Raw genomic sequence first — 22,025 nt, 5'->3', positions numbered from 1 at the left:
CTAGGGGACACACTCTGCTGGCCTAGGGGACACACTCTGCTGGCCTAGGGGACACACTCTGCTGGCCTAGGGGACACACTCTGCTGGCCTAGGGGGCACACTCTGCTAGCCTAGGGGACACACTCTGCTAGCCTAGGGGAACACACTCTGCTAGCAACAGGTCTTGAGCAGGGCTCACACCCTCCTTTTCCAGTTCAAACCCACCCAGGCCCATAAGAGAGCAGCCAAGTCACCTGCTACGCCTCAGGCCTTTTGTTTAAGGTTTGGAGACATGACCCAGGGAGGCTGCCTTCAAGGCTTCCTGGCTTCAGCAGGAATTGCATTGTCTTCTGTCCTTCAGAGAGTGTCCTGGATTCCTCACTAGAGAACTGTGACTCTACTAACCTTCCCTGCTGGGCTATATCTGCCTGGCCAGTCCACCTCTGCCTTCCTTATGTGAGGAGGAGCTGTGTTCATGAGGCTACAGGGCCTCAGCTGCTCTCTGCTCTCTTCTTCTTGGTCCTTGACCAGCCCACTGGAGGCTCCAGATGGCTCTTTGCCCCTCCCCAGTCTCCACTGACCCTACAGGACCAAGCCTTTCAGGAGGAGCAATCTGAAAGCTCACCAGGAACTTAATCTGTCCTTGCTGTAGAGATGCAAAGCACCTTGGCTAAGGTCCCTGACATTTGTAGGGTTTTAGGAGTTGGCAGGAGGGAGTGGGTTTAAAACTGAGGTGAGGATGACGGAATCAGGCTCTTGGGACATCTGTTCTGCTCTGAGGACGGCCCCATTGGTGATGAGGCACTGACCCCAGCATCCGTCCTTATAATTGTGTACCCCGATGGCCTTGATTGCTGCCAGGCCAGCATGCCCATGTCCTTCCAGCCAGTGTGCTGGTTAGGTTCCAGGTTGAGCCTACAACCCACCTGCTCCTAGGTAGGTTGTGAGCAGCAGGAATCTGATTGACTCATTACTAAGGTGTTCACAGAAGAGGGGACATGGAGGGAAGCAGATGTGAGCTGGCCTGCCAGAAGTTCCCAGTAGCTAATTCCAGTGTGGTACAAAGAGAGATGAGCCAGCTGAAGCCCATCCCACCCCTCGCCTGCTGGGTACTATGGGGACAGGAGCCTTGCTGGGGTTGGATATGGTGGTGGGAATCTCCTGGAAAGCGGTGCGGTTAATCTTCTGGATGATGCACCTCTCCAGTACATTTTGCTAACTCAAGGCTGCCCTGTGGCTGAAATGCTGCTTATGTCCCCAAGTTGTGGGCTCCAAGATGTCTCACAGCGGAAGCTGGCTGTCCGGAAGGCCGGCTGCCAGGATGTCATCTGTACTCACCTGTGGTACTAACTGTTCTTTTTTCCCCGTGGCAAGAGCATGTCGTCTTTACTGTGGCTAGCCTTGCAGGTGGTGACTCCTGTTGGCCCCTCCCTAGCTTTCCAGCTTGTTACCATTGCCGTGTGGGCTCAGTGCCTTCCAGGGTGTGGGAGCCTCTGCCTCTGGGTGTCAGACTTCCATCTTGGTTACAGCTCCCCGGGAAGCTTAGACCTCCCTTCTAACCCCGAGGGGCTGCCTGCCCTCCACTGATGTTTGGCTTATGTCCCAACACTGAGCATGCTCAGGGAACCCAGCCTGGAGTCTAGGCTGGTTTCCAAGGAACCCCCAGGTTGCCCTGTCCTGCCCTTCAGTGTGAGAGCTTTCTCTTAGCTCCCCCGCCTGCTCCGTCAAGTGTGCTGTTCAGTAGCACTCAGGAGAACTTTCTGCTCTTCCTGCTTGCTCTTTGTGCATCACCTTCTGACCCTCTTAAAGTGACTCAGACCCAGACCTGAGGGACAGTGAAGAGCTCTGGGTTGTTTGAATACCTTTTCTTCTCTCCATCCTCAAGGGTGTCTGGTGGCCCTGGCAGAGGCGTTAAGGGGCATGCTCGCTGTTGGGTGGGCGGGCGGGCGGGCGAGGGTGGGCCCGGGTGGGCGGGGCAGGTGGAGGGCCGCTGCTGTTCTCTCTCACTCACTCCCTAGGTCTTCCTCTCTCCTCTCTGTGTGGCTCTGGTGACAGGGACGATCCGTAAAGCTCAGAACCTTCTGAAACAATATTCCCAGCATGGTCTAGATGGGAAAAAGGGGGGCTCTAACCTCATTCCTCTGGAAGGTAATCACCCTGTGCTCCCACCCCTTCCACTGTGTGTCTGTCGCTCACTCATCAGGCAGGGCAGAGCCTCCCCCAGGAGGGCCGTGGGACAGATCCTAAGGGGCTGGGTGGGAGTGGCAGACACCCCTGATACCCCTCAGGCCTCAGCAGGCCCGAGGACAAGTTTCATGGCCCTGGTCTGATCCTGCCTGGCTCTGCCCTTCCTAAGGTTCCCTCCCTGTCCCTGTTCTTGTATCCTGTGTCAACTCAGAGAACACTGTCATGGGGCAGCCCTTTCACGCCGAGATCAGCAGGGCAAAGGACCAAGTTGGCCAGGGCCTTCTGGCTCCCTGCCTCTGCAGAAAGAGTACTTCAGGTAGCCAAGGGGACGGGCTGCCTGAGGAACATGTCCCTCCTCTCCTGTCAAGAGAGGGACAGCCGGGCGTGGTGGCGCACGCCTTTAATCCCAGCACTCGGGAGACAGAGGCAGGCGGATTTCTGAGTTCGAGGCCAGCCTGGTCTACAAAGTGAGTGCCAGGACAGCCAGGGCTACACAGAGAAACCCTGTCTCGAAAAAACCAAAAAAAAAAAAAAAAAAAAAAAAAAAAAAAAAAAAAAAAAAAAAAAAAAAGAGAGGGACAGCCAGATCTGCTGACGGACCCAGCCCCTTACAAAGAAGGGGGTTCTCATTCCCTCAGCAGTGACACTTTCACTCTGTCACCCTGAGGCCATGCACCTTCTCCTGGTCTCCCTTGGTCAGGAAACACATAGGCAGGCATGGTCCTGAGACTCCCTGAGAATCAGGCTTGAAATGGCTGTTCCCAGTGGACTTTGAGGCGGTAGAGGGGCTCAGAGCCCTCCTCAGTGCCCCCTCCCTAACCCCACTTCACACTCCGCTCCTGGAGGTTAAGAGCTTCTTCCCCATACCCAAGGGGCAGCTGCCTGGCCCCTGGATAAATGCTGCTTGTGTTTGTGCGGCCAACGTCTTGCTAGGTCACGAGCATGATTTCCGAGTTAAGCACCTGTCGGAGGCCCTGAACGACAAGCACGGGCCACTGGCTGGTGAGTACCGTAGCCCAGCCCCAGGCGAGCCAGGCATGGCCTTCGAAGCAGTTCCCAGGGTGGCCTGCTCTACTCTAAGGATGGGCCTGGCCTGTGGCCTCGCTCCCACTCCAGGCTCCTTTGGGCCCAGGTCTCCTTGCCTCTTGTGAGATGGGAACACATGCTTGGCTCCTGGGGCCTGGCCAGAGCAGCAGCTGCAGCTTGAGCTTGGAAGGCAGGCAGGAGGACAGGTGGCTCCTCCGAGGTCAAGGAACCTGGATCTCCCACTTCTTGGAGCCGGTCCATGCCACATAAAACTGGACTGTTCTGTCCTGGCATGCCTGCATCTCCTCCTGGGGCAGCTCGACACGGAGACTCTGAGAACCACTTATGTCTTCTCAGATTGTTCTCTTTTGTTGAGGTAGCCTCACTGTGTACTCCAAGCTGGCCTTGAACTCTGTAGTCACACTGCAGCCCCGACAGTTGAGTGCTGGGATCACAGTTGTACGTCACACTTGGCCAGCTCATTCTTCTAGAATCAGCTGTCCTTTATACACATGCCAGCCGGCCTCATAGGCCATCGCCCACACTCCCTTACACTTTCAGGGCTTGACGAAGTTGGCAATGACCTTCATAGGAACCCCCCCACCCCCCAGTGGAGGACCACAGTGACTCCCTTCTTAAAATGGACACTGCCACCTGCCTATCCTAGATGGCCCTCTTTCAAGCAATTCAGAGTCCTCACACCTGGGGTCAGACAACCTTTTCCAGGAAGTCAGTTTAGGAACTTCCCTTCCTTTGCACTTTCTCCCACCACCTCTAGTGTTTGATCTGGGGACATAAATGCTGCCTGTGCTGAGCTGAAAATGGTGCCAGGACACGGTGTGGACTCAGCACCTGATCTCTCAGGTCTGCCAGAACAGTTCTTACAGCTTCCCGTCAGCATAGTCCTCCTCTTCCCGTGTGCTGCCTGTCAGGGCTCAGCCCAGGAGCTGGGGAGACTCGTAGCCCCAGTAGAGTGAGTGGTTCCTCCAAGATCAGCCACTCAGGGTCACTGCTGTCCCCCTAGGGAGAGACGACATGCTGGACGTGGAGACGGACGCCTACATTCACTGCGTCAGCGCCTTCGTCAAGCTGGCACAAAGTGAATACCGGCTGCTGATGGAGATCATCCCTGAGCATCACCAGAAGAAAACCTTTGACTCCTTGATACAGGTCTACCCCTCCCTCCCACCACGCTGCTCTGAGCACTGCCCCATGTAGCTGTTACTGCAGGGCCTAGAGGGTGGGGCAGGCCTGTTGTCACCCTAAGCCCTCAACTCTACTTGGTGTGGTTCCCTCCTCGATCCTTCACAGCATTCTGGCTTTCCTTCATGCCCTGCAAAGTGGCCCACTGTCCCTAGGAACCAACTCCATCCCTGTCCCTCTTCTAGGATGCCCTGGACGGGCTGATGCTTGAAGGGGAGAACATCGTATCTGCTGCCAGGAAAGCCATCATCCGCCATGACTTCTCCACAGTGCTCACCGTCTTCCCCATCCTGCGGCACCTCAAGCAGACCAAGCCCGAGTTTGACCAGGTGCTCCAGGTGTGTGAGCCGGGAGGTCTGTTAGACACACACAGACACACAGAAACACACAGAGAGATAGACACACACATACACACACACACACACACACACACACACACGCACAGAGCGTCCCTTTACTCCCTCTGGGAAACCATTCCGTGCTCACCCACAGCTCTTCTGAGTGGCTCCCAAGGGGCTTTGGACAAGTCAAGATGCTCCCAAGGTGACAGAAGAGCTGTGGTTGATCTCCACCTGCAGAAGTCGGTCTCTGCTGAGGGTTGGGAAGGACCTAGAAGGAGTGACACTTGGGGCTTGCTGGAGAGGGCAGTGCTCCGCACTTCTGATGACTGTGTCAGCCATGTCCTTCCTCAGGGCACAGCAGCCAGCACGAAGAACAAACTGCCTGGCCTCATCACCTCCATGGAGACCATTGGGGCCAAAGCTCTAGAAGACTTTGCTGATAACATCAAGGTGCCCGAAATCCCTTTCCCTTCACCAGCCCAGCTTGCTCCCTGAGCTCTGGGGACTCCTCAGAGAGCAGGCCTTCAGGAGAGCCAGGTTTGCTCTTAGAAAGGTGCCTGCAGTGCCGATTCCCCGGGGAGACCCTTGGAGAGCTTTGGTTTCTTCCCATGTGCCAGTAGATGGCGCCATGAGCAGGCTGATTTGGGCTCAGAGTGAACCAGAAGCAACTGGTCAGAGCCCTTTCCAGGAACCAGAGGCTGTTGTGTTTGTTTTCCTACAGAATGATCCAGACAAGGAGTACAACATGCCTAAAGACGGCACCGTCCATGAGCTCACAAGCAACGTAGGTGTTACTCAGTCTACTGGACTCTGCCTGGGGCGGGGTGGGGGGCCCTGAGCACCATGGACTTTGTAGGAATGAACATGAGGAGGGAGGGCCGGCTTTGTCAGTGTATGGGCAAGCCCCCCAGCTCAGGCTCTGGGGGATACAGCAACAGTGGGGACTCTGCCAGCCCAGGGCTCCGGGCCTCCATGAGCAGGCATTGGTGACGAAGGGCTAGCTTCTCAGGCAGCCAGAGTCCAGGGACAACACCTGAAATTGCCAGTTGTTCTTGTCACTGTGCAGACCCCTGCTACAAGACTTCCCCTGTTGGCTGGAAAGGGTACATGTGGGAAGCAATGGCTGCCCTGACCCTCTTGTGTGTTTCTCCACCAGGCCATCCTGTTCCTACAGCAGCTTCTGGACTTCCAGGAGACAGCAGGTGCCATGCTGGCCTCCCAAGGTACACCACCCTGAGCTGGGCTTGCCTGTGCCTGCTGTCCCCTCCTGCCTAGGGACATGGAGTTAGGCCCCTAGGAGGCACTGACTTGCTCTGGGTGAGGGCAGGGTGTGGTGAGAGGTCTCCAGCCTGGGGTGGGGGGACTCCAAGCCCCATGGACTTTGTGGGGATGAACCTGAGGAGGGAGGGCCGGGTTTGTTAGCATTCTTATGAGCCCTAACCCTGCACTTGCTCCTTTGGCTGTTGGTGCTCGCCCCGCCTCCATACTTCTCTGCTTGTCCCGTGCTGTCTGCCTACTGTCACTCTGTGTCCTCACTGCCCCTTGGTGGGGCTGGCGCATAAGGAAGAGTGATCTTCTGGGTCACTCCAAGCACTGAGGTCCCCGGCCCTTCCCACCCGCCCGGCTGCTTTTATTTTGGGGACATGAAGCCAAGAGCTGCCAGCTGTCCTGGGCTGCACTTTGCCAGGTTTCGGGTCTTGAGATAGTTCAGCTTGGTGTGCGCTGCTGTCCATGTCTGGCTGCTCTGCTCTGGGGAGGGTCTGCTTGGCTTGGGGCGGCCCAGCCATTTCTAACCTGTTTTTTGCACTTTGCATCTTTCCCCTCCTCTGTTTCCCTCCTCCCTCTCTGTATGCACTGCCTGTCACTCCGTAGTTCTTGGGGACACATACAATATTCCTTTAGACCCCCGAGGTAAGCGGTGCGGCTCCCCAGCCCCATCCTCCCCTCCAAAACCCGGTGGGTGAGGTTCCCAGAGGACCAGCCCTCAGGACCCACTGGGGCGGGGCAGAGGGGCTGAGTTCCTTAAGGATGCCCTCACCTCCCCTGGCTCCCTTCATGGCTACCTTCTGCCTCTGAGCCTATCCAGGCTGTACCCTGATGGGTCCAGTGCCCTAGGAACAACCCCTGATTAGCCCAGCCCCGCCCCTCTACCTTCTGTTCCATATCAGCAGGTTCCTGTGCTGGGGGTGGCAGTGTAGCAGGGGTTTGTGAGGAGAAGGTGGAAAGACTGACAGGGTGACCCTATCCAGAGACCTTGCTGTTGGCAAGATACTAACCATCATGTATGGGGACCAGGTTGGGAAGGAGTTGGTACCCGGCACCTCTCCTAACTGCCTACCTGCTATCATGGGCTGGTTCCTTAACATGTTAATGTAGAGGGCAGCCCGACCGGGACGCAGAAAGAGTCTAACAGCATTGCTCCCTGTGGCTCCGCAGGTGCCCATCTATCTCTGCTTGAGTTTTCACTTGAGTCCTGCCTGTCCCATGAGGGACTGTCCCGAGATTTCCTCCTCTGCCCCTGGGGTGTGGTAAGGGCCATCGAGGGTCTTGGCCATTGCCACCATGGTAACAGTACACCTTCTCTCAGAAACCAGCTCTTCGGCCACCAGCTACAGCTCCGAGTTCAGCAAGCGGCTGCTGAGCACCTACATCTGTGAGTCCCCTGTCCCCCGACCCTGGCCAGCTCCCTCCCTTGTCTCCGTGCTGTCCATCTCTTCCTGGTCCCTTCCTGACTAGTTCCAGTTCAGGAGCCAGGGCTTTGAGAAGAGCTTCAGAGGCCTGGTAGTCAGAAGAACAAGCAACAGTTGTCAGGAACTGGTTAGCCTGGAAGTCCGGGGTCGCAGATATTTGATCACACTGTGAACCTCTAGATTGTGTTATTTACTGGAAAACCCTGTTTCTAATTGTGGTGTGGCTCAGTGCTTAGTACACACCTTTAATCCTAAACAATGAGGGTAAAGTTAGTGTGTAGAAGGAAGCACCCATGTTTGAAAGTAATGTCTAATTGAGTGGCAGACAAAGTGACAAATCAGACAAAGATTTGACAGAAAAGGATGCCCAACTTTCACAAGAAGTGAAAGGAAGAGGAGGCTACTTAAGAGAGAGACTCGTAGACAGAAAGAAGGAAGAGGCAGTTTTACCAGGACAGTGATAGAGACAGGCTGCAGAAAGAGAGAATGAGCCAGACACAGGAAAGATAGACGGAGCCAAAGAATGAGAAGGAACCTGAAGATTAGAACACATTGCTAGAGTTGGTTTGAGGCCAAGCAGGGCAATTCAGAAGAAGCCCAGAGAAGCCAGATTGACTCAGTCAGCTTGGAGTAGAGTTTGAGCCAGGAGAGCTGAGCTGAGTGGCCAAGCAGAGCTCAGAGAGAACTAAGAGGGGTGAGCTTTCTCAGCAGTAAGTCTCGGAGGCTGAAAACACTTTAAGCTTAGATTAGAGTGTATGGATGCTAGAAGCTCCCAGACCTAGGCCTAGGTGAGCAGACAGGGGCAGTGAGCCTCTGAGATGACAATTACATCGGGCTGAATAAAAGATACTTTTACAGTCGGGTCATTTGGAGCAGACACCCCACACAGATGGGGTGGATGTAGCCCCATGTCTCTGTACAGGCAAAGTCCTGGGTAACCTGCAGCTGAACTTACTCAGCAAGTCCAAGGTGTACGAGGATCCAGCGCTGAGCGCCATCTTCCTACACAACAGCTACAACTACATCCTCAAGTCCCTGGAGAAGTAAGTGACCTTGGCTCCGCTGGGCAGTCGTGCCAGCCGCTGCCCTCCAGGGCTGGATGCACCCTACAGTCTCCTAGGACTGGGTGTTCAGTTTCTGTCTTTGTTCTGCACCTACTTGAGAGCTCAGGAAGGCTGGGCACAGGAGGCCTCCTTTCTGGTGCTATTGCAAGGCCAAAGATGGCCAGGCCCCTCTTTTCTCTTTCTCCTCTGCCTTCCCCCCAGGTCTGAGCTGATCCAGCTGGTGGCTGTGACCCAGAAGACAGCCGAGCGCTCCTACCGGGAGCACATTGAGCAGCAGATCCAGACCTACCAGCGCAGGTAAGCAGCCACCAGCATCCTTCTCAGCCCCTCATAGAGCGAGGTCCCCAGCTAAGGCCTGACATTCCAGGTGATAACCCTGTTTCCATCCGTTGTTGCTCTCCTTGGAGTTTGTTTTTAGAGTAGGGCTCAAAGCCAGAGCCTTCTAGAGGCTGAGTATAATGTCTGCCATCGAGTTGAGTCCCTAACATTTTTCTTTTCTCTAATTCATGGGTGAGGAGAGAGAAGCTCTGTCCCCCCCCCCCCCAGCCTCCCTTTGGGAGCTGCTCCCGAGGGACCACAGAGCCTCTGCAGAGTGCTGTGCCAAGTGTCCTGGCTAAGATAGCTGAAGAGCGAACTGTCAGAGATGTGAACAGTGTTTAGCCCTAGAGAACAGTAGGGTCATGAGAGCCCTTGAGCTTGGAAAGGTTCTGGCTACTTCTCTGGTCCTCTAGTGTCCCCGGCCTGTTTCTTTCTGAGCGCCTCCCGCTTCCTTCCTGTTTATCTGGCCTCTTTCCCCATCTGTTTCTCTATCTTAATTTGCCACAATATTGATGTGAGCTGCGGTCGACAGCATTTGTTCAGTGTATTGAGCGCCTTCTGCTTCCTGTTCTTAATTGTCACAGCGAGCAGCTTAAACACTGCCTGTTCCCAAGGAGAGCGTCTCTGCTGTTTTGCTTACTCTTGACCCAGATAATTCCTGCTCCCCCCACGTTTGTTCGTTCGGTAGATTGAGAGCTTTGAAAAGCAAAGCAAGCAGACTTTAGGAAAGATGCAGTTGTATGAAGCTGCCCCTCATTGTCCTCTCCCCCTGTTGTCTGGCAGCTGGCTAAAGGTGACTGACTACATCGCAGAGAAGAACCTACCAGTGTTCCAGCCCGGAGTCAAGGTAAAGGCCAGGCTTGTTCCAGGAATGGGTGGGTGTCAAGCAGATGGGGTACTTGTATCTTAGGAAAGACAGACAAGCACCTCTCTGCAACAGAGATGTTCGAGGCCATGAGGACAGCAGGAGAGGGCGGGGCACAGTGCTTGGGGCAGGAGAGGGCAGAGTAGCTCTGCTCTGAGCAAAGCTTTCTCTGCTGCCTTCTTCTCCCCTCTGGCTCTCCAGCTCCGGGACAAGGAGCGGCAGATGATTAAGGAACGTTTCAAGGTGAGTCAGGTCCTCCTGCATGGATGGTGGCCGCAGCGATGGCAACAGAGGCACAAAGCTTTTATCGCTTTTTGTTTGGTTTGGTTTTTTTGAGACAGGGTTTCTCTGTGTAGCTCTTGCTATCCTGGAACTCGCTTTGTAGACCAGGCTGGCCTTGAACTCACAGAGATCTGTCCTCCTGCCTCTGCCTTCTGAGTGCTGGGATTAAAGGTGTGCATCACCATGCCCAGCCTTAACTTTGTCTCTTGGTCCCTCCTTCCTACCTGTTTGGTGGTCAGGGGTTCAATGATGGACTCGAAGAACTGTGTAAGATTCAGAAGGCCTGGGCCATTCCAGACACAGAGCAGAGAGACAAGATTCGACAGGCTCAGAAAAACATTGTCAAGGAGACCTATGGGGCCTTTCTGCACAGGTGAGCCCATCTCCTCCTGGGCCCTTCGCCAATCACTTTCCAGGTGGCCCACGTGCTCTATCTTAGGGAAACACGAGGGGTCATGGGGGAGTCATGGGGTAGACAGCACGTCCCTGGGCTTTGGGACTTTACTCAGGCCTGCCCCGCCCGCCCACGCCATCTTAGTGCCTGGCAGAGGTGTTCTAGGTTGAGGATGGAGACGGCCTTCCCCTGACCTCTCATCATGGTGCCTGGTCAGGTATGGCAGCGTGCCCTTCACCAAAAACCCGGAGAAATACATCAAGTACCGCGTGGAGCAGGTGGGCGACATGATCGATCGCCTTTTCGACACCTCTGCTTGAGTCTGCCAGTGTCTCTGCCCAGTTCTGCCGGCATGCCTAGCGTGTCCTCGGACTCATAAACCAGGCCAGTGTCTCTGCCCAGTTCTGCTGACATGCCTAGCATGTCCTCGGACTCATAAACCAGTGGTGACACACTTCCGAGCGGGGCGAGTGTGAAGTCCTTCAGAACAGAGACCTGTGTGCCCAACCCAGGAGCCCCACCCCCATAGCCCTGGTGTCTGTGCCTTCCCTGCAGCCTTCATCTGCCACACTAGCATCACCCAGAGCGTAGGTCTCATGATGGAGTGCATCTGGCCAGCAGCCATGTGGATACCAAGAATAGGATGGCAGGCTCCACCCTGGTCTGCTTTCATCCCTTCACCCATGGATGTGGATGGGCTCAAAGAGAAATAGACCACATCCCAGCCGGCAGATCTAGAGGAAAGGCCGTCAGGCCCCACTCTCTTAGGTAGGGCATTGTCCGGATGCTGAGCTCTGGAATGCTCTGACACCTGGGCGTCTGCTAGCTGTCAGTCTCTGGTTCCTGTGGAGCTAGGCACTTCAGAAAGTGTTTGGAGGAATTCTGAGCCACCCTCTGGGGACAGCCACTCAGCCACCTGTTCCCTGGTCCCCAGCTTCTGTACTCGCCGGCCTGGGCCATGCACCAGTGGTTGAGGAGCTTAGGCTGAGAGTGTGAGGGACAGGGAACTAGGGGGCAAAGCAGAACAATCCAGGGTCAAACCGGAGGGTCACAAATGTAAAGTTGGACCCTACTGCTAGGACTGCCGGGAACGGCTGTGTTCAAAGGGCAGGCCCTTACGGTGCACTTGGGAGATGGTTGGTTTTTCTTTTCTACACAGAGGGGAGGGGAGAGCTGAGCCGCCTGTTAGAGAGTGAAGCTGACATGTCTCTCTGAGACACTGTTGTAACCCTCACCTAGCTGTAGGACCTACACTGCACCCTTAAGTCTGTATCCCTAGGCCCACTCTGTTACAGACCAGGCTGTCCACCATGCACACACACCCTGCCAGGGGCTGGGTCAGACTTGCACATGCTCACGCGCAGATCGCCACATACATGAGCCACACCCATGAGAGGGAAGGTGTGGTCAGCGGCTGTAGCCGGCCCCTCCTCCAGGAGCTGCTGTCAGGGAGAGGGACTGTTCTTGGCTGCTCCAGAATGTTCTTCCAGAGCAGAGTGGTCAAAGGAATTCAAAGCAAAGAAATTCTTGCTCCAGAGCCTCCCTTCTTCAGATCTCAGCTAATTAAAGGTTGGGTCTGGCCCGTCCCAAGCTTCCTCCGGTGGTGGGAACCCCCTCTTAGAGGGCTTTGCTTGGCAGAGACTTCTCCCAGGTGCCATGGAGGCCTTTAGAGGGATGGATCTGCCATACTCGAAAGCTGCCCCTACCTCAGATGTAGAACAGAGTGGGGCACCAGCTGGGAGCCATCGTCAATACAGCAGGCCCGGCCATTCAAGCCTGGCCGCTGTGAGTGCACGCACAGCTTGTCACCCTGCTCTGTTAAATCTCTCCATGCCTCGAGCCTCGTGGTCCTCCACGACCGCAATGGTCCTTAGGCTTTCCCTACTTTCCATATTAGGTCCTGGGTTCTCTTGATCACTCAGTTCACCTCGGGGCACAGGTTTGGGGCTGCCCTTGTCTCTAAGGCTGTATGTGGACAGCAACCTGGAAAAGCAGTAGCTGCTAAGGAAGCAGCCTGGGCCTCGCTGCAGAGCCCTGGCAGGGAGTTGAGGGAGCAGGTCTTACTGAGCAGAGCCTGCAGGGGGAGGAGTGGAAGACAAGGAACCGAGCAGCACTGCCACTTTGTAGGCAACACACTCACTGGTTTGGAGGGACAGCGACCCTCACACACATCAACTAACAGCAGTGCCTTCCTGGGGCCCAGCAGCACCAGGATGGCTTTGAGCTCTGTATTTTGGTTCAGCTGGAAGAAAAAAAAGGCATTTCCTGGAGTGTGGAGGGATCAGACAGCAGGGAGAGCACAGAGCCTCTGGGTGCCTCTGGAGGCAGGGCATGGGTGCTGGGGTGGGACCTGAGCTTTCAAATCATGAACTGTGTTTTCTCTCTTGACACAATCTCGAGAGTCTACCCCGTGGACCTGAGTCTCCATCAGCTCCATCACTAAAAGGGATGGGATGCAAAAAAAAAAAAGGGGGGGGGGGGACCTATGATGAGAGACTGGAGCCCACAGAAGCTGTTGAATTCTGAAGGCCTCTGGGGGCAGGCAGGAGGGGAGAGAGCTCATCCTCAGGTCCCCTCGCTTCTAGAGCTCATCGGATGGCCTCCAGTAAACAGTACCTCGTGGCAGGGAAGTGACCACAGATCATCTCTGTCCTCCATCTCACTCTAGAAACATTAGGGTCCATGGGGCAGCAGCTGTGGGCTTCCTGGGAGTGCTTTGCCAATTCAGCATCAGGTGGGTTTATGCATATGACCGGGTGGCTGCCTCTTCAGCTGCCTTTGGGATGAGCCTCTGGATCGAGCACTCCTGGCCCAGGCACTGTAGCCTGCCTTGGTGGCTGTGGAGAGCGGTCGCTCTGGGGAGAAAAGACTGAAGTGACAGGAGCCAGCTGCTGTGGAGTGGCTGCGACAACTGTAGCTGTGAACTGGAGGACTGTGAAGATCCTCCTAGGGGACCTGGAAGATGCACTCACTTGCTGGGAGATGGAGAATCTGTGTGGCTCTGTGCCACTCAGCTGCCATAAGACTGCGATGGACTAGAGGGGAGGATACAGTCTCGTAGACCACAGAGCCCTGTGCCAGGCTGGACTGGAGACCAGCCTCCTTTCTGACGCCCCACCCAGTCTCCCACTCCAGGATCTGTGTTGCTGAAAGGGTAGAAACCGAGACTGCAGTCACTGTGGTCCCTGGGAAATGGAGAAGCTCAAAGTTGCCATTGGTCTCTGGTTAGGACCTGGTTAGCTCCACATGGCCATCCTGGTCTACCCATAGCCTTCAGGGAGAAGCATCGTGGTCAGAGCCCAGGCTATTATTGTGCTGGGACAAGAGAGGTCCCCAGTTTTGCCAGTTCCACCAGGACTCCAGTGAGGCCTGGTCTTCCATATATATGTGTGCTTAAACTTAGTATGTTGATGAAGGCTGATGCTTTGGAGTGTGACTCCACCCTGACCTCCCCGAGGTGGGCACTTACCAGCCATAGCGTCAACACAGAGGACACTGTGAACTGCAGGATGTCCTTGGGGAGGGGGACATCAGATTGGGTTGGTTACTGTCATAGGCAGCAGGAAGCCCAAGCACTAGCCGAGGCTGAGTTCTGCCCTCTCCCCAGTTTGGCACTGGATCCTGTGCCTTCCTGCATCATCAGGGAATTCACCACATTAAACATGGCGGACACACCTGCATGCTCACCAGCACTCCCCGTTCTCGGGATCTGGATGACCAGGCTGATGGATGGGATCAGGTTTACCACTGGACCCAAACTCTAACACTTAAAACCTTGAGCCCTCTGCTACCAGCTGTTGGGATCCTGGGGAGCTGGGCTACAACCTGCACTCAGCCCATTCAGTGGGGCCTGAGCCACTGGATGGAGGCAGCTGCTCTGTGCAAGGACTAAGCCTTGGACTAAGCATGCCTTCTCCCAAACACCCAAACATGTTCTACAAACGCCCAAAGACAAAGCTTAGGGTCCAGCCCCAGCTACTACACCTGCCCACATGTTCTTTCCTGCTCTATTTCCAGCACAGGGTAAACGCTGCGCTATGAGACAAGCCATGTTTCTTTTCTTTCTTAAGTTTTACTTGTTTGTAAGTATTCTGTGTGCATAGATGGTGCGTGTCAGAAAAGGGCATCAGATCCCATTTATAGATGGTTGTGAGCCACCATGTGAGTGCTGGGAATTGAACTCAGGACCTCTGGAAGAGCAGCCAGTGCTCTTAACTCCTGAGCCATCTCTTTAGCCCCACTTTATCTCTTCTGTATGATCCTAATTGGGGTTGGGGTATAGGCTGCGCACTTTAGTGACTTTGGCCAAAGTCAGCCTACTCCGTGACGTGAGATGAAGACGTCTTTGCCCTTTTACTCCTTAAACACTGTAAAGTGCCTTGGCTCAAGAACTCAGGGATAGATAGAGACCAACTTGGGACACTCATGTTCTGCCAAATTAGGTTGCCCCAAGCCAAAGGAACTTTGAATCAGTCACTGTAGTTAGTGTATAAGGAATGGAACTTGCTGGAAGGTGACTTTTTGACCCCAAGCAAAAGTTAAGATGCTGGATACTTGATCTTGCCCAGCTGCAGGCAGGGAGGCAAATACAAGGTCACTAATCAGGCTGCCAATGAGAGGCCCCCTGAACTTGTGCGTGGACAAACTAAAACAGAAACACAAGTGATTCCTGTTGTCCATCAGTCAGCTTCAACCCGCTCAGATGTGTTACTTGTCTTGATCATATGAGTTGGCTGATGACTTAGTGATGTATGAACAACTAGCACCTCTGGGTGACCACATGCTAGGCATCACTGAACCCATAGCTGCTAGCTTTCACCCATAGCTGCTAGCTTTCTGTTCCGGCTGCTGTCTTCTAGTAGTCAAGCTAAGCCCCCTGCACTGAGAAGCCTCCTTCACCCTGTAAAGTCCCAGAGACGTTTTACCCTGGGCTTTGGGGTTTCATGACAGAAGTCCCACACACATCACAGCATATGAAGTGGTATGAGCATTTTTAATTTTTGCTCAAACAGGATCTCAGGTAGTTCAAGCACTCCTCAAACTTGATTCCTGGCTTTGCTCCTGCTCCTGCTTCCACCTCCCAGCTGCTAGGATGGAAGGGCTATGTCACCACTTTGGCAATCTGTGCAGTTTAATAACAGAAGGTTCCCTACAATCCTCGGTCTTTAGCTGCAACCCTGTAAGGTCCAAGCATAACCCCCAGGTATCGTCTGGTCACACTGTCCAGAAGCTGTTAGATGCCCTTTGGTCCTTTAACAGGCTGGATCGAGGGTTCTACTCAAGGCGGTGCAGTTGGGAAGTGCGGGTGCGGGGACAAGGGGCCCAGCTGCCTCGCTCACCTGTGTCAGGTCTGTGGACTCAGGTTCCAGCATGCCACCGCTATGGTTTCCAGGCGCCAGGATGCACACTCGGCCTGAAGCTCTCCTCGGGGCACGGCGTAGCAGGCCTGCGCAGATTTTGCGGAAACCTTTGCGGAAATGCTTGGAGACCAGAGCATAAACGATGGGGTTGACACACGAGTTGGCATAAGAAACTAGATGTGAAAGGATGCGCAGGGCGTAAGTGGCACGCGTGAGCGGAAAGCGACCAAACCACACGCAGAGGATAAGCGCGTGGTGGGGCATCCAACAGAGGCAGAAGAGTACCGCCACGATGACGATCATCCGTGTCACCTTGTGCTTGGCGCGCTGGGAACCTGAGCCTGCAGCTACTGGGTCGACTGTGCGCCAGAGGTAGTGCAGGGTGCGCGCATAGGTCAGGCTGAGGACCAGCACTGGCAACAGGTAGCTAAAGACGAAAGTGCAGAGGTCCATGGCGCGACGTCGTGGTGCGCTCCACGCTGGGTGGCACACCGTCAGATTGGCCAGCTGCGACTGACTGTAGTAGCTCAGGTAGGGCCCGGAGAAGAGCAGTGCTAGCCCCCAGATGAGCCCGATGGCCGCCAGCGCGTTTCGAGGTGTGCGCAACTCTCGGGAGTGCAGCGGGTAGCGGATGGCCAGATACCTGTGTGGACGGGGGAAGGTGGGGCGCGGGGGGACGTCAGGTAAGCGAGAGGATTCACTAATTCACTGCTAGACCATTACCAACCCTGGGAATGTGGCCACTGACCTACCTTGCGAAAGAGCACCCCCAAACCACCGAAAACTAAAAGTTGTAGAATCTGCCTGGACTTCTGGGGGCAGTGATTATTAACCTCTTGTGACAACCTAGGGAGGCAGATCTCTAATGCCTGAGGTTCTCTGACAGACAACCTGGAGAAGACTTGGGTAGAGCAAGGAAATCCCTGAAGAAAGCTGAAGTTTTGTGCGTCCCACCAGCGGACTCAGAACCCACCCACATGTTGCACTCAGTGGAAACCAGAGAATGAGGATCACCGCTCTACTGTGGGAAGGGCCAAGTGATGCGAAGGGGCAGGGAACTAATGACACCCAACCAGGAGTTCCTTCCCAGGACCTGTTTCTAGTGTCTTTTCCAGTCACTAGCCCTTCAGAGAATTCTGGAAGTTTCTCTTTCTGGGTCCTTTAGCTAGGGAAGGAGCATCAAACCGCTGGCGTCTCTGGGTGGGGAGCCTTGGCCTGGAAGGCTTTGGACGTTGGCTAGGAGCCCTCACTCACACTGCCTTGGACTTCAGCATGGGTCTATCCAAAGTACAGCTCAGTCCTAAGCCTAAAGCCGGACAACGCTCCAGGTGCTGAGCTTGGGGCCAAGAAGCAAATGCCTCTCTGCAGCTCTCAATTAGCATTTGAATACTGGCAAGTTACTTTGCAAGCCAACTCTGGTCTGAGTACTGAGTTCAGAGAGACATTTAGCTCGAGCAACAATAACGAAAAGACACCAGAGATCCGATTTCTCCAGCCTTCGAAGTCTGAGGACCGACTTAATCAAGGGACACTCTTAGTCACGAAGTCTTAATCCCCCTTTCCCTTGCGTTTCACGGCCTCGGACCACTTTGTAATTTTAGTGTTCTCCCCGACTAAGCATCCCTTCTGGATCCCTGCGTGGCAACTCCAGCCCAAGCTCCTACCTGGGTACCCAGTTCTCAGACACCACAGAATGTTCACTCACCTGTCCAGGGAGACAGCGGCCAGCGTGAAGCTGCTGGCGTGCATAGTGAGGAAGATGAGGAAATGAACGGTCTTGCAGAGCAGTGAGCCAAACACCCAATCGTCCAGGGTATAGATGGTGGCCTGGAAAGGCACGCAGCACAGGATGAAACACAGGTCGGCCACACCCAGGTTGAGGATGAACAGGTTCGTGGTGCTGACCGCCTGGCCGCCGCGCAGCAGCACCGCCAGCACCAGCGCGTTGCCCACAGTGCCCACGAGGAAGATGAGCGCGAAAAATAGGGGTACGAGGACCGCCTCGGGCTGCCAGCCGCCGCCACCTTCCTGGCTCGAGTCCTCCGCCCCCTGGCTGTCTGAGCCATTCATGGTATCACCAAAGCGGACACCGCCCTGGCTCCCGCAGCCGTCCGGGTCTTGGTGAGCGCGTAGCTCCCTGGCTGCAGCGCCGCAGCAAGACTGTCGAGCTCCAAGAGCCAGAGCAGGGGTGCGCGGGGGACGGGAGGAGGAGCGAGCACCCAGAGTGTAGGATGGTACCCCGCTCCAGTCTGCAGCTGAGAGAGGAGCTGTCGAATGATTCTGGCTCCATTTGGCTCCGGCACTCAAGTCCTGGGACGCGCTCTGCTTTAGACTTGAGTCGCTCAGGAGCCTGTCACACTGTTCCTGGATTGGTGGAGGGAGCAGGGTGCCTGTGTGACATGGGGCGCCTTTAAGAGATCCATCCCATTCTTGGAACGAGGGGGCTGACACTGATTACTGGCCCTGTGGTTGGTCACCCCTCAACGCCCCCTCCCCCAAACACAAAGTGTTATGGCCAGCCATATTTTTAGGCCTCTCCCATTTCTAAATCCTTGGAATACCTCAGCCTGCCACACAGGAACTCCAGAGACCAACCCAGAGGAGCCAGAAAGGAGGGCTGTGGGTTTTTTTGTTTTTTGTTTTTTGTTTTTTTTCTCCTTGTTTTGAGACTGGGTGTTCCTGTGGAGCCAAACTAGCCCAGACTCACCCTTTTGCATCAGCCTCTGTGGTACTGGGACTTTAGCCATGCGCCACTATGTCCGGCCAGAATGGAAATTTTCATCTTTTTTTTCATCTGCTAAGTATTTTCCCTCCCTCTTAACCCAGAAGTTCGCTGAATATGTACTATTATCACCTTGTCTGTGACCCTCTCTTCCCTTGTCTGGGATGGAATGGTCTGGAAACACTGCCTCAAAGAGGTGTGAGGTAAGAAATACTAGAAGGGTTGGAACAAGGCTCAGCGGTTAAGAGCACTTGCTGCTCATGCAGAGGACCCAGGTTCGGTTTCCAGCACCCACATGGCAGCTCTCACAGCTGCCTGTAACTCCAGTTCCAGGAGATCTGGTACCCTCTTCTGCTCCATGGGCTCCTGAATAAATATGATGCACATAAACTCACAAAGACACATGCACGCGCGTGCGCCCTCACACACACACACACACACACACACACACTGCACAAATAAATCAAATATAAGGAGATGTAAGACTAGAAACCAGTTTATTAGTGGATCAAATCTACTAAAGCATCCAGTCTTTATTTAAAAGGGGGTGGTGGTGGTGGTGGTGAACGATGGCTCAGTGGTTAAGAGCACTGACTGCTCTTCCAGAGGTCCTGAGTTCAATTCCCAGCAACCACTTGATGGCTCACAACTAGCTGTAATGGGATCCAATGCCCTCTTCTGGTGTGTGTCTAAAGACAGCTACAGTGTACTCATATAAAATAACTAAATAAATCTTTTTAAAAAATTCAGATCTTAGCCATAAATATTCTTTTCCTAAACTGGGCTTTGTGGACCCAGGCATGTAGTAACAACACTCTGGAGGCTGAAATGGGAGAATTGCAAGTTCAAGGCCACCCTGGGTTGCAGAGTGAGTTGTAGGCTAGCCTGAGCCACCAGTGAAATCCTGTCTTAAGAGGGCTGGGATGTTCCAGGTGTGGTGGTGCACACCTTTAACCCCAATCCCCAGGATGCAGGCAGGAGGGTCAATATCTGTGAGTTGGAGGCCAGCTTGAGCTACAAAGAAAGGCATTATCAAAAATAAAAAAAAGAAAAAAGAATGTGATACTAGTTGTCATCATACGTGTGTTCCCTGGGGATTGAATCCAGGGCCTCAGGCATGCTTGGTAAACACTCTGCCACCAAGTCATATCCTTATTGCAGAAAAACATAATTTAGCTAGATGTGATATATATCTATAGTGTCAGCTACTTAGGCATCCAAGGCTGAGGACCATTTGAGTCCAGAAGTTCAAAGCCAGCCCAAATAAAACAATAAGACACTGTCAAAAAGAAAACAAGAAAACTAAACCAAAAAACCCACAACCAACCATCTGAACATAGGTATAATGGCAAGGAAACAGCCCACTATCGGGGGTTGGGGGTGGAGGGAGATACAGAAAGAGGGAGCAGGAAGGAAAGGTGCCCTACCGTAGGAATGTGGTGGGTCTCTAAGTCATGGCTGGCCTGGCTCAACTGAATGGGTAAGAAAAGTGACAAGAACCAGGCAGTGGTGGCACATGCCTTTATTCCCAGCACTTGGAAGGCAGAGGCAGGCAGATTTCTGAGTTTGAGGCCAGCCTGGTCTACAGAGTGAGTTCCAGGAGAGCCAAGGATACACAGAGAAACCCCGTCTCAAAACAACAACAACAACAATAAAAAAACAAAAACAAATTTGTAAATTTTTTTTTTTTTTTGAAGCAGGGTCTCTTCTATGTCATCCTGGCTGCCCTGGAACTCTCTCTGTAGACCAGGCTGCCCTCCAACTCACAGACATCCTCCTGCCTCTGCCTCCTAAATGCTAAAAGATGTGTACTGCTCTGCCTGGCCTGTAATTTTTATTTTTTATTTTTATTTTTTTGGTTTTTCGAGACAGGGTTTCACTGTATAGCCCTGGCTGTCCTGGAACTCACTTTGTAGACCAGGCTTGGCCTCAAACTCAGAAATCCACCTGCCTCTGCCTCTGCCTCCCAAGTGCTGGGATTAAAGGCATGCGCCACCACTGCCCGGCCTGGCCAGTTATTTTTAATGACGGTTATATATGTCTGCTTGTCTGGATGTACACCGTCTGCATGTGGTGCCTGTGGAGGCCAGAAGAGGACTCACGAACCCTGTATTTGGAGTTAAGTTTATTGTGAGCCACTGGAGTGGGTGTTAAGAACAGAGCCTAGGTCCTCTGCAAGAACAGGAAGTATTCTTGAAGTCTGAGCTATCTTTCCTACCCTGTTCCTCAGCCACCTTTTATTTACTTATTTTTAAATTAGAATTTTATTTTTATTTTATGTATACTAGTGTTTTACCTGCATGTGTGTCTGTGTCAGGATCCTGGATCCCCTGGAACTGAAGCCACAGACAGTTGAAAGCTACTAGCCACCATGTGGGTGCTGGGAATTGAACCTGGTCCTCTGGTAGAGCAGCCAGTGCTCTTAACCACTGAGCTATCTCTCTACCCGCCCCCCCCCCTTAATTTTTTTTAGATTTGTTTATATGTGATTATTTTGCCTGCATATATATGTATGCACCACATGCCTAGTGCCCACAGAGGGTAGAGAAGGTACTAGACTCTCTAGAACTGGAGTTACAGATGGTTGTAAGCCATTGTGTGGATGCTGGGGATTGAACCTGGGTCCTTTGCAAGGGCAACTACCGACTGAACCATCTCCCCCAGCCATCTATTGATTGGCTGATTGATTGATTGATTGATTGACAGAGTCTCTTGTAGGCAGATTGGCCTGGAACTTGCTATGTAGCCAGAGCCCTTGAGCCTTTTATCTTCCTGCCTCCACTTCCCAAATCTTATGGCTTCAAGCCTGGTTTATGTGATGCTGGGGTTCAGACCCAAGACTCCGTGCATGGCAGAGAAACAGTTTAGCTGAGCAGCACCTCTGGGCCCCATCTTTTTCCAGTCTGAGGGTAGTGGCATTTAGTGCAGGAACATGAAGAGATTCTGAAGGGCTTTGAGGAGAACACTGACATACTTGTTCTCTCCTCCCCAGCAGCTTCCCCTAAATACTCATCTAAAGCATTTGCTTGGGGCTGGAGAGATGGCTCAGAGGTTAAGAGCACTGACTGCTCTTCCAGAGGTCCTGAGTTCAATTCCCAGCAACCACATGGTGGCTCACAACCATCTGTAATGAGATCCGATGCCCTCTTCTGTGTGCCTGAAGACAGTTACAATGTACTCATCACATATATAAGATAAATAAATAAATAAAAATTAAAAAAAAAGCATTTGCTTGGTTTTTGGTATGTTCATGGAGTTGGGTGACAATCGTCATACTCACACGTACATGTTATGCTCTTGTTTGTTTTGGGAAAGAAGCCATCCTATTGTGTGCAATGCAATACCCAATGTTTTAAACATTTCTCTCCCCACTTTATGGGCCACCTCCGCATCCTCCAAAATTCACCCCGAGCCTCTGGCAAGTGCTTATCTTTCTAATCTACGTATTGTCCCAATCCAGGCATTTCATACACATAGAATCACAAAATATGAGCTCTTAAGCCGGGCGTGGTGGCGCACGCCTTTAATCCCAGCACTCGGGAGGCAGAGGCAGGCGGATTTCTGAGTTCGAGGCCAGCCTGGTCTACAAAGTGA

At 53.5% G+C, this 22,025-nt stretch overlaps 2 protein-coding genes across 7 annotated transcripts in view; one reads left to right on the top strand and one right to left on the bottom strand.

The window, feature by feature from the left end:
* Exoc7 (exocyst complex component 7) overlaps positions 1-10,808 on the top strand; it is a 19,125-nt gene extending 8,317 nt beyond the window's left edge. The window contains exons 7-20 of one of the 6 annotated variants that reach the window (XM_021175784.2): positions 2,035-2,127; positions 4,217-4,362; positions 4,581-4,733; positions 5,088-5,186; positions 5,458-5,520; positions 5,893-5,959; positions 6,609-6,647; positions 7,324-7,389; positions 8,349-8,469; positions 8,692-8,787; positions 9,592-9,655; positions 9,875-9,916; positions 10,195-10,328; positions 10,567-10,808. In XM_021175784.2, the coding sequence (XP_021031443.1) occupies positions 2,035-2,127; positions 4,217-4,362; positions 4,581-4,733; positions 5,088-5,186; positions 5,458-5,520; positions 5,893-5,959; positions 6,609-6,647; positions 7,324-7,389; positions 8,349-8,469; positions 8,692-8,787; positions 9,592-9,655; positions 9,875-9,916; positions 10,195-10,328; positions 10,567-10,669 (1,286 nt within the window). In that variant the 3' untranslated portion in view covers positions 10,670-10,808. Of the gene's footprint in view, positions 1-2,034; positions 2,128-4,216; positions 4,363-4,580; positions 5,187-5,457; positions 5,521-5,892; positions 5,960-6,608; positions 6,648-7,323; positions 7,390-8,348; positions 8,470-8,691; positions 8,788-9,591; positions 9,656-9,874; positions 9,917-10,194; positions 10,329-10,566 lie in introns of all 6 variants that reach the window. The other 5 variants (XM_029483755.1, XM_021175785.2, XM_021175781.2 and 2 more) reach the window with 5 other exon arrangements.
* Positions 10,809-15,338: 4,530 nt separating this feature from the next.
* On the bottom strand, positions 15,339-18,324 carry Galr2 (galanin receptor 2). The gene is made up of 2 exons (XM_021178180.1): positions 17,415-18,324; positions 15,339-16,352 (listed from the first exon to the last, which is right to left on the bottom strand). The coding sequence occupies exons 1-2, from the start codon at positions 17,777-17,779 to the stop codon at positions 15,602-15,604; spliced, it is 1,116 nt and encodes a 371-aa protein (XP_021033839.1). The 5' UTR covers positions 17,780-18,324; the 3' UTR covers positions 15,339-15,601.
* Between the last annotated feature and the right edge of the window lie 3,701 nt (positions 18,325-22,025).

The sequence above is a fragment of the Mus caroli genome, chromosome 11, assembly GCF_900094665.2.
Source record: "Mus caroli chromosome 11, CAROLI_EIJ_v1.1, whole genome shotgun sequence".
In the NCBI taxonomy this organism is placed as follows: Eukaryota; Metazoa; Chordata; class Mammalia; order Rodentia; family Muridae; genus Mus; species Mus caroli.
The sequence above is the reverse complement of the archived record's forward strand: the minus strand, read 5'-3'. Positions and strand labels throughout refer to the sequence as shown.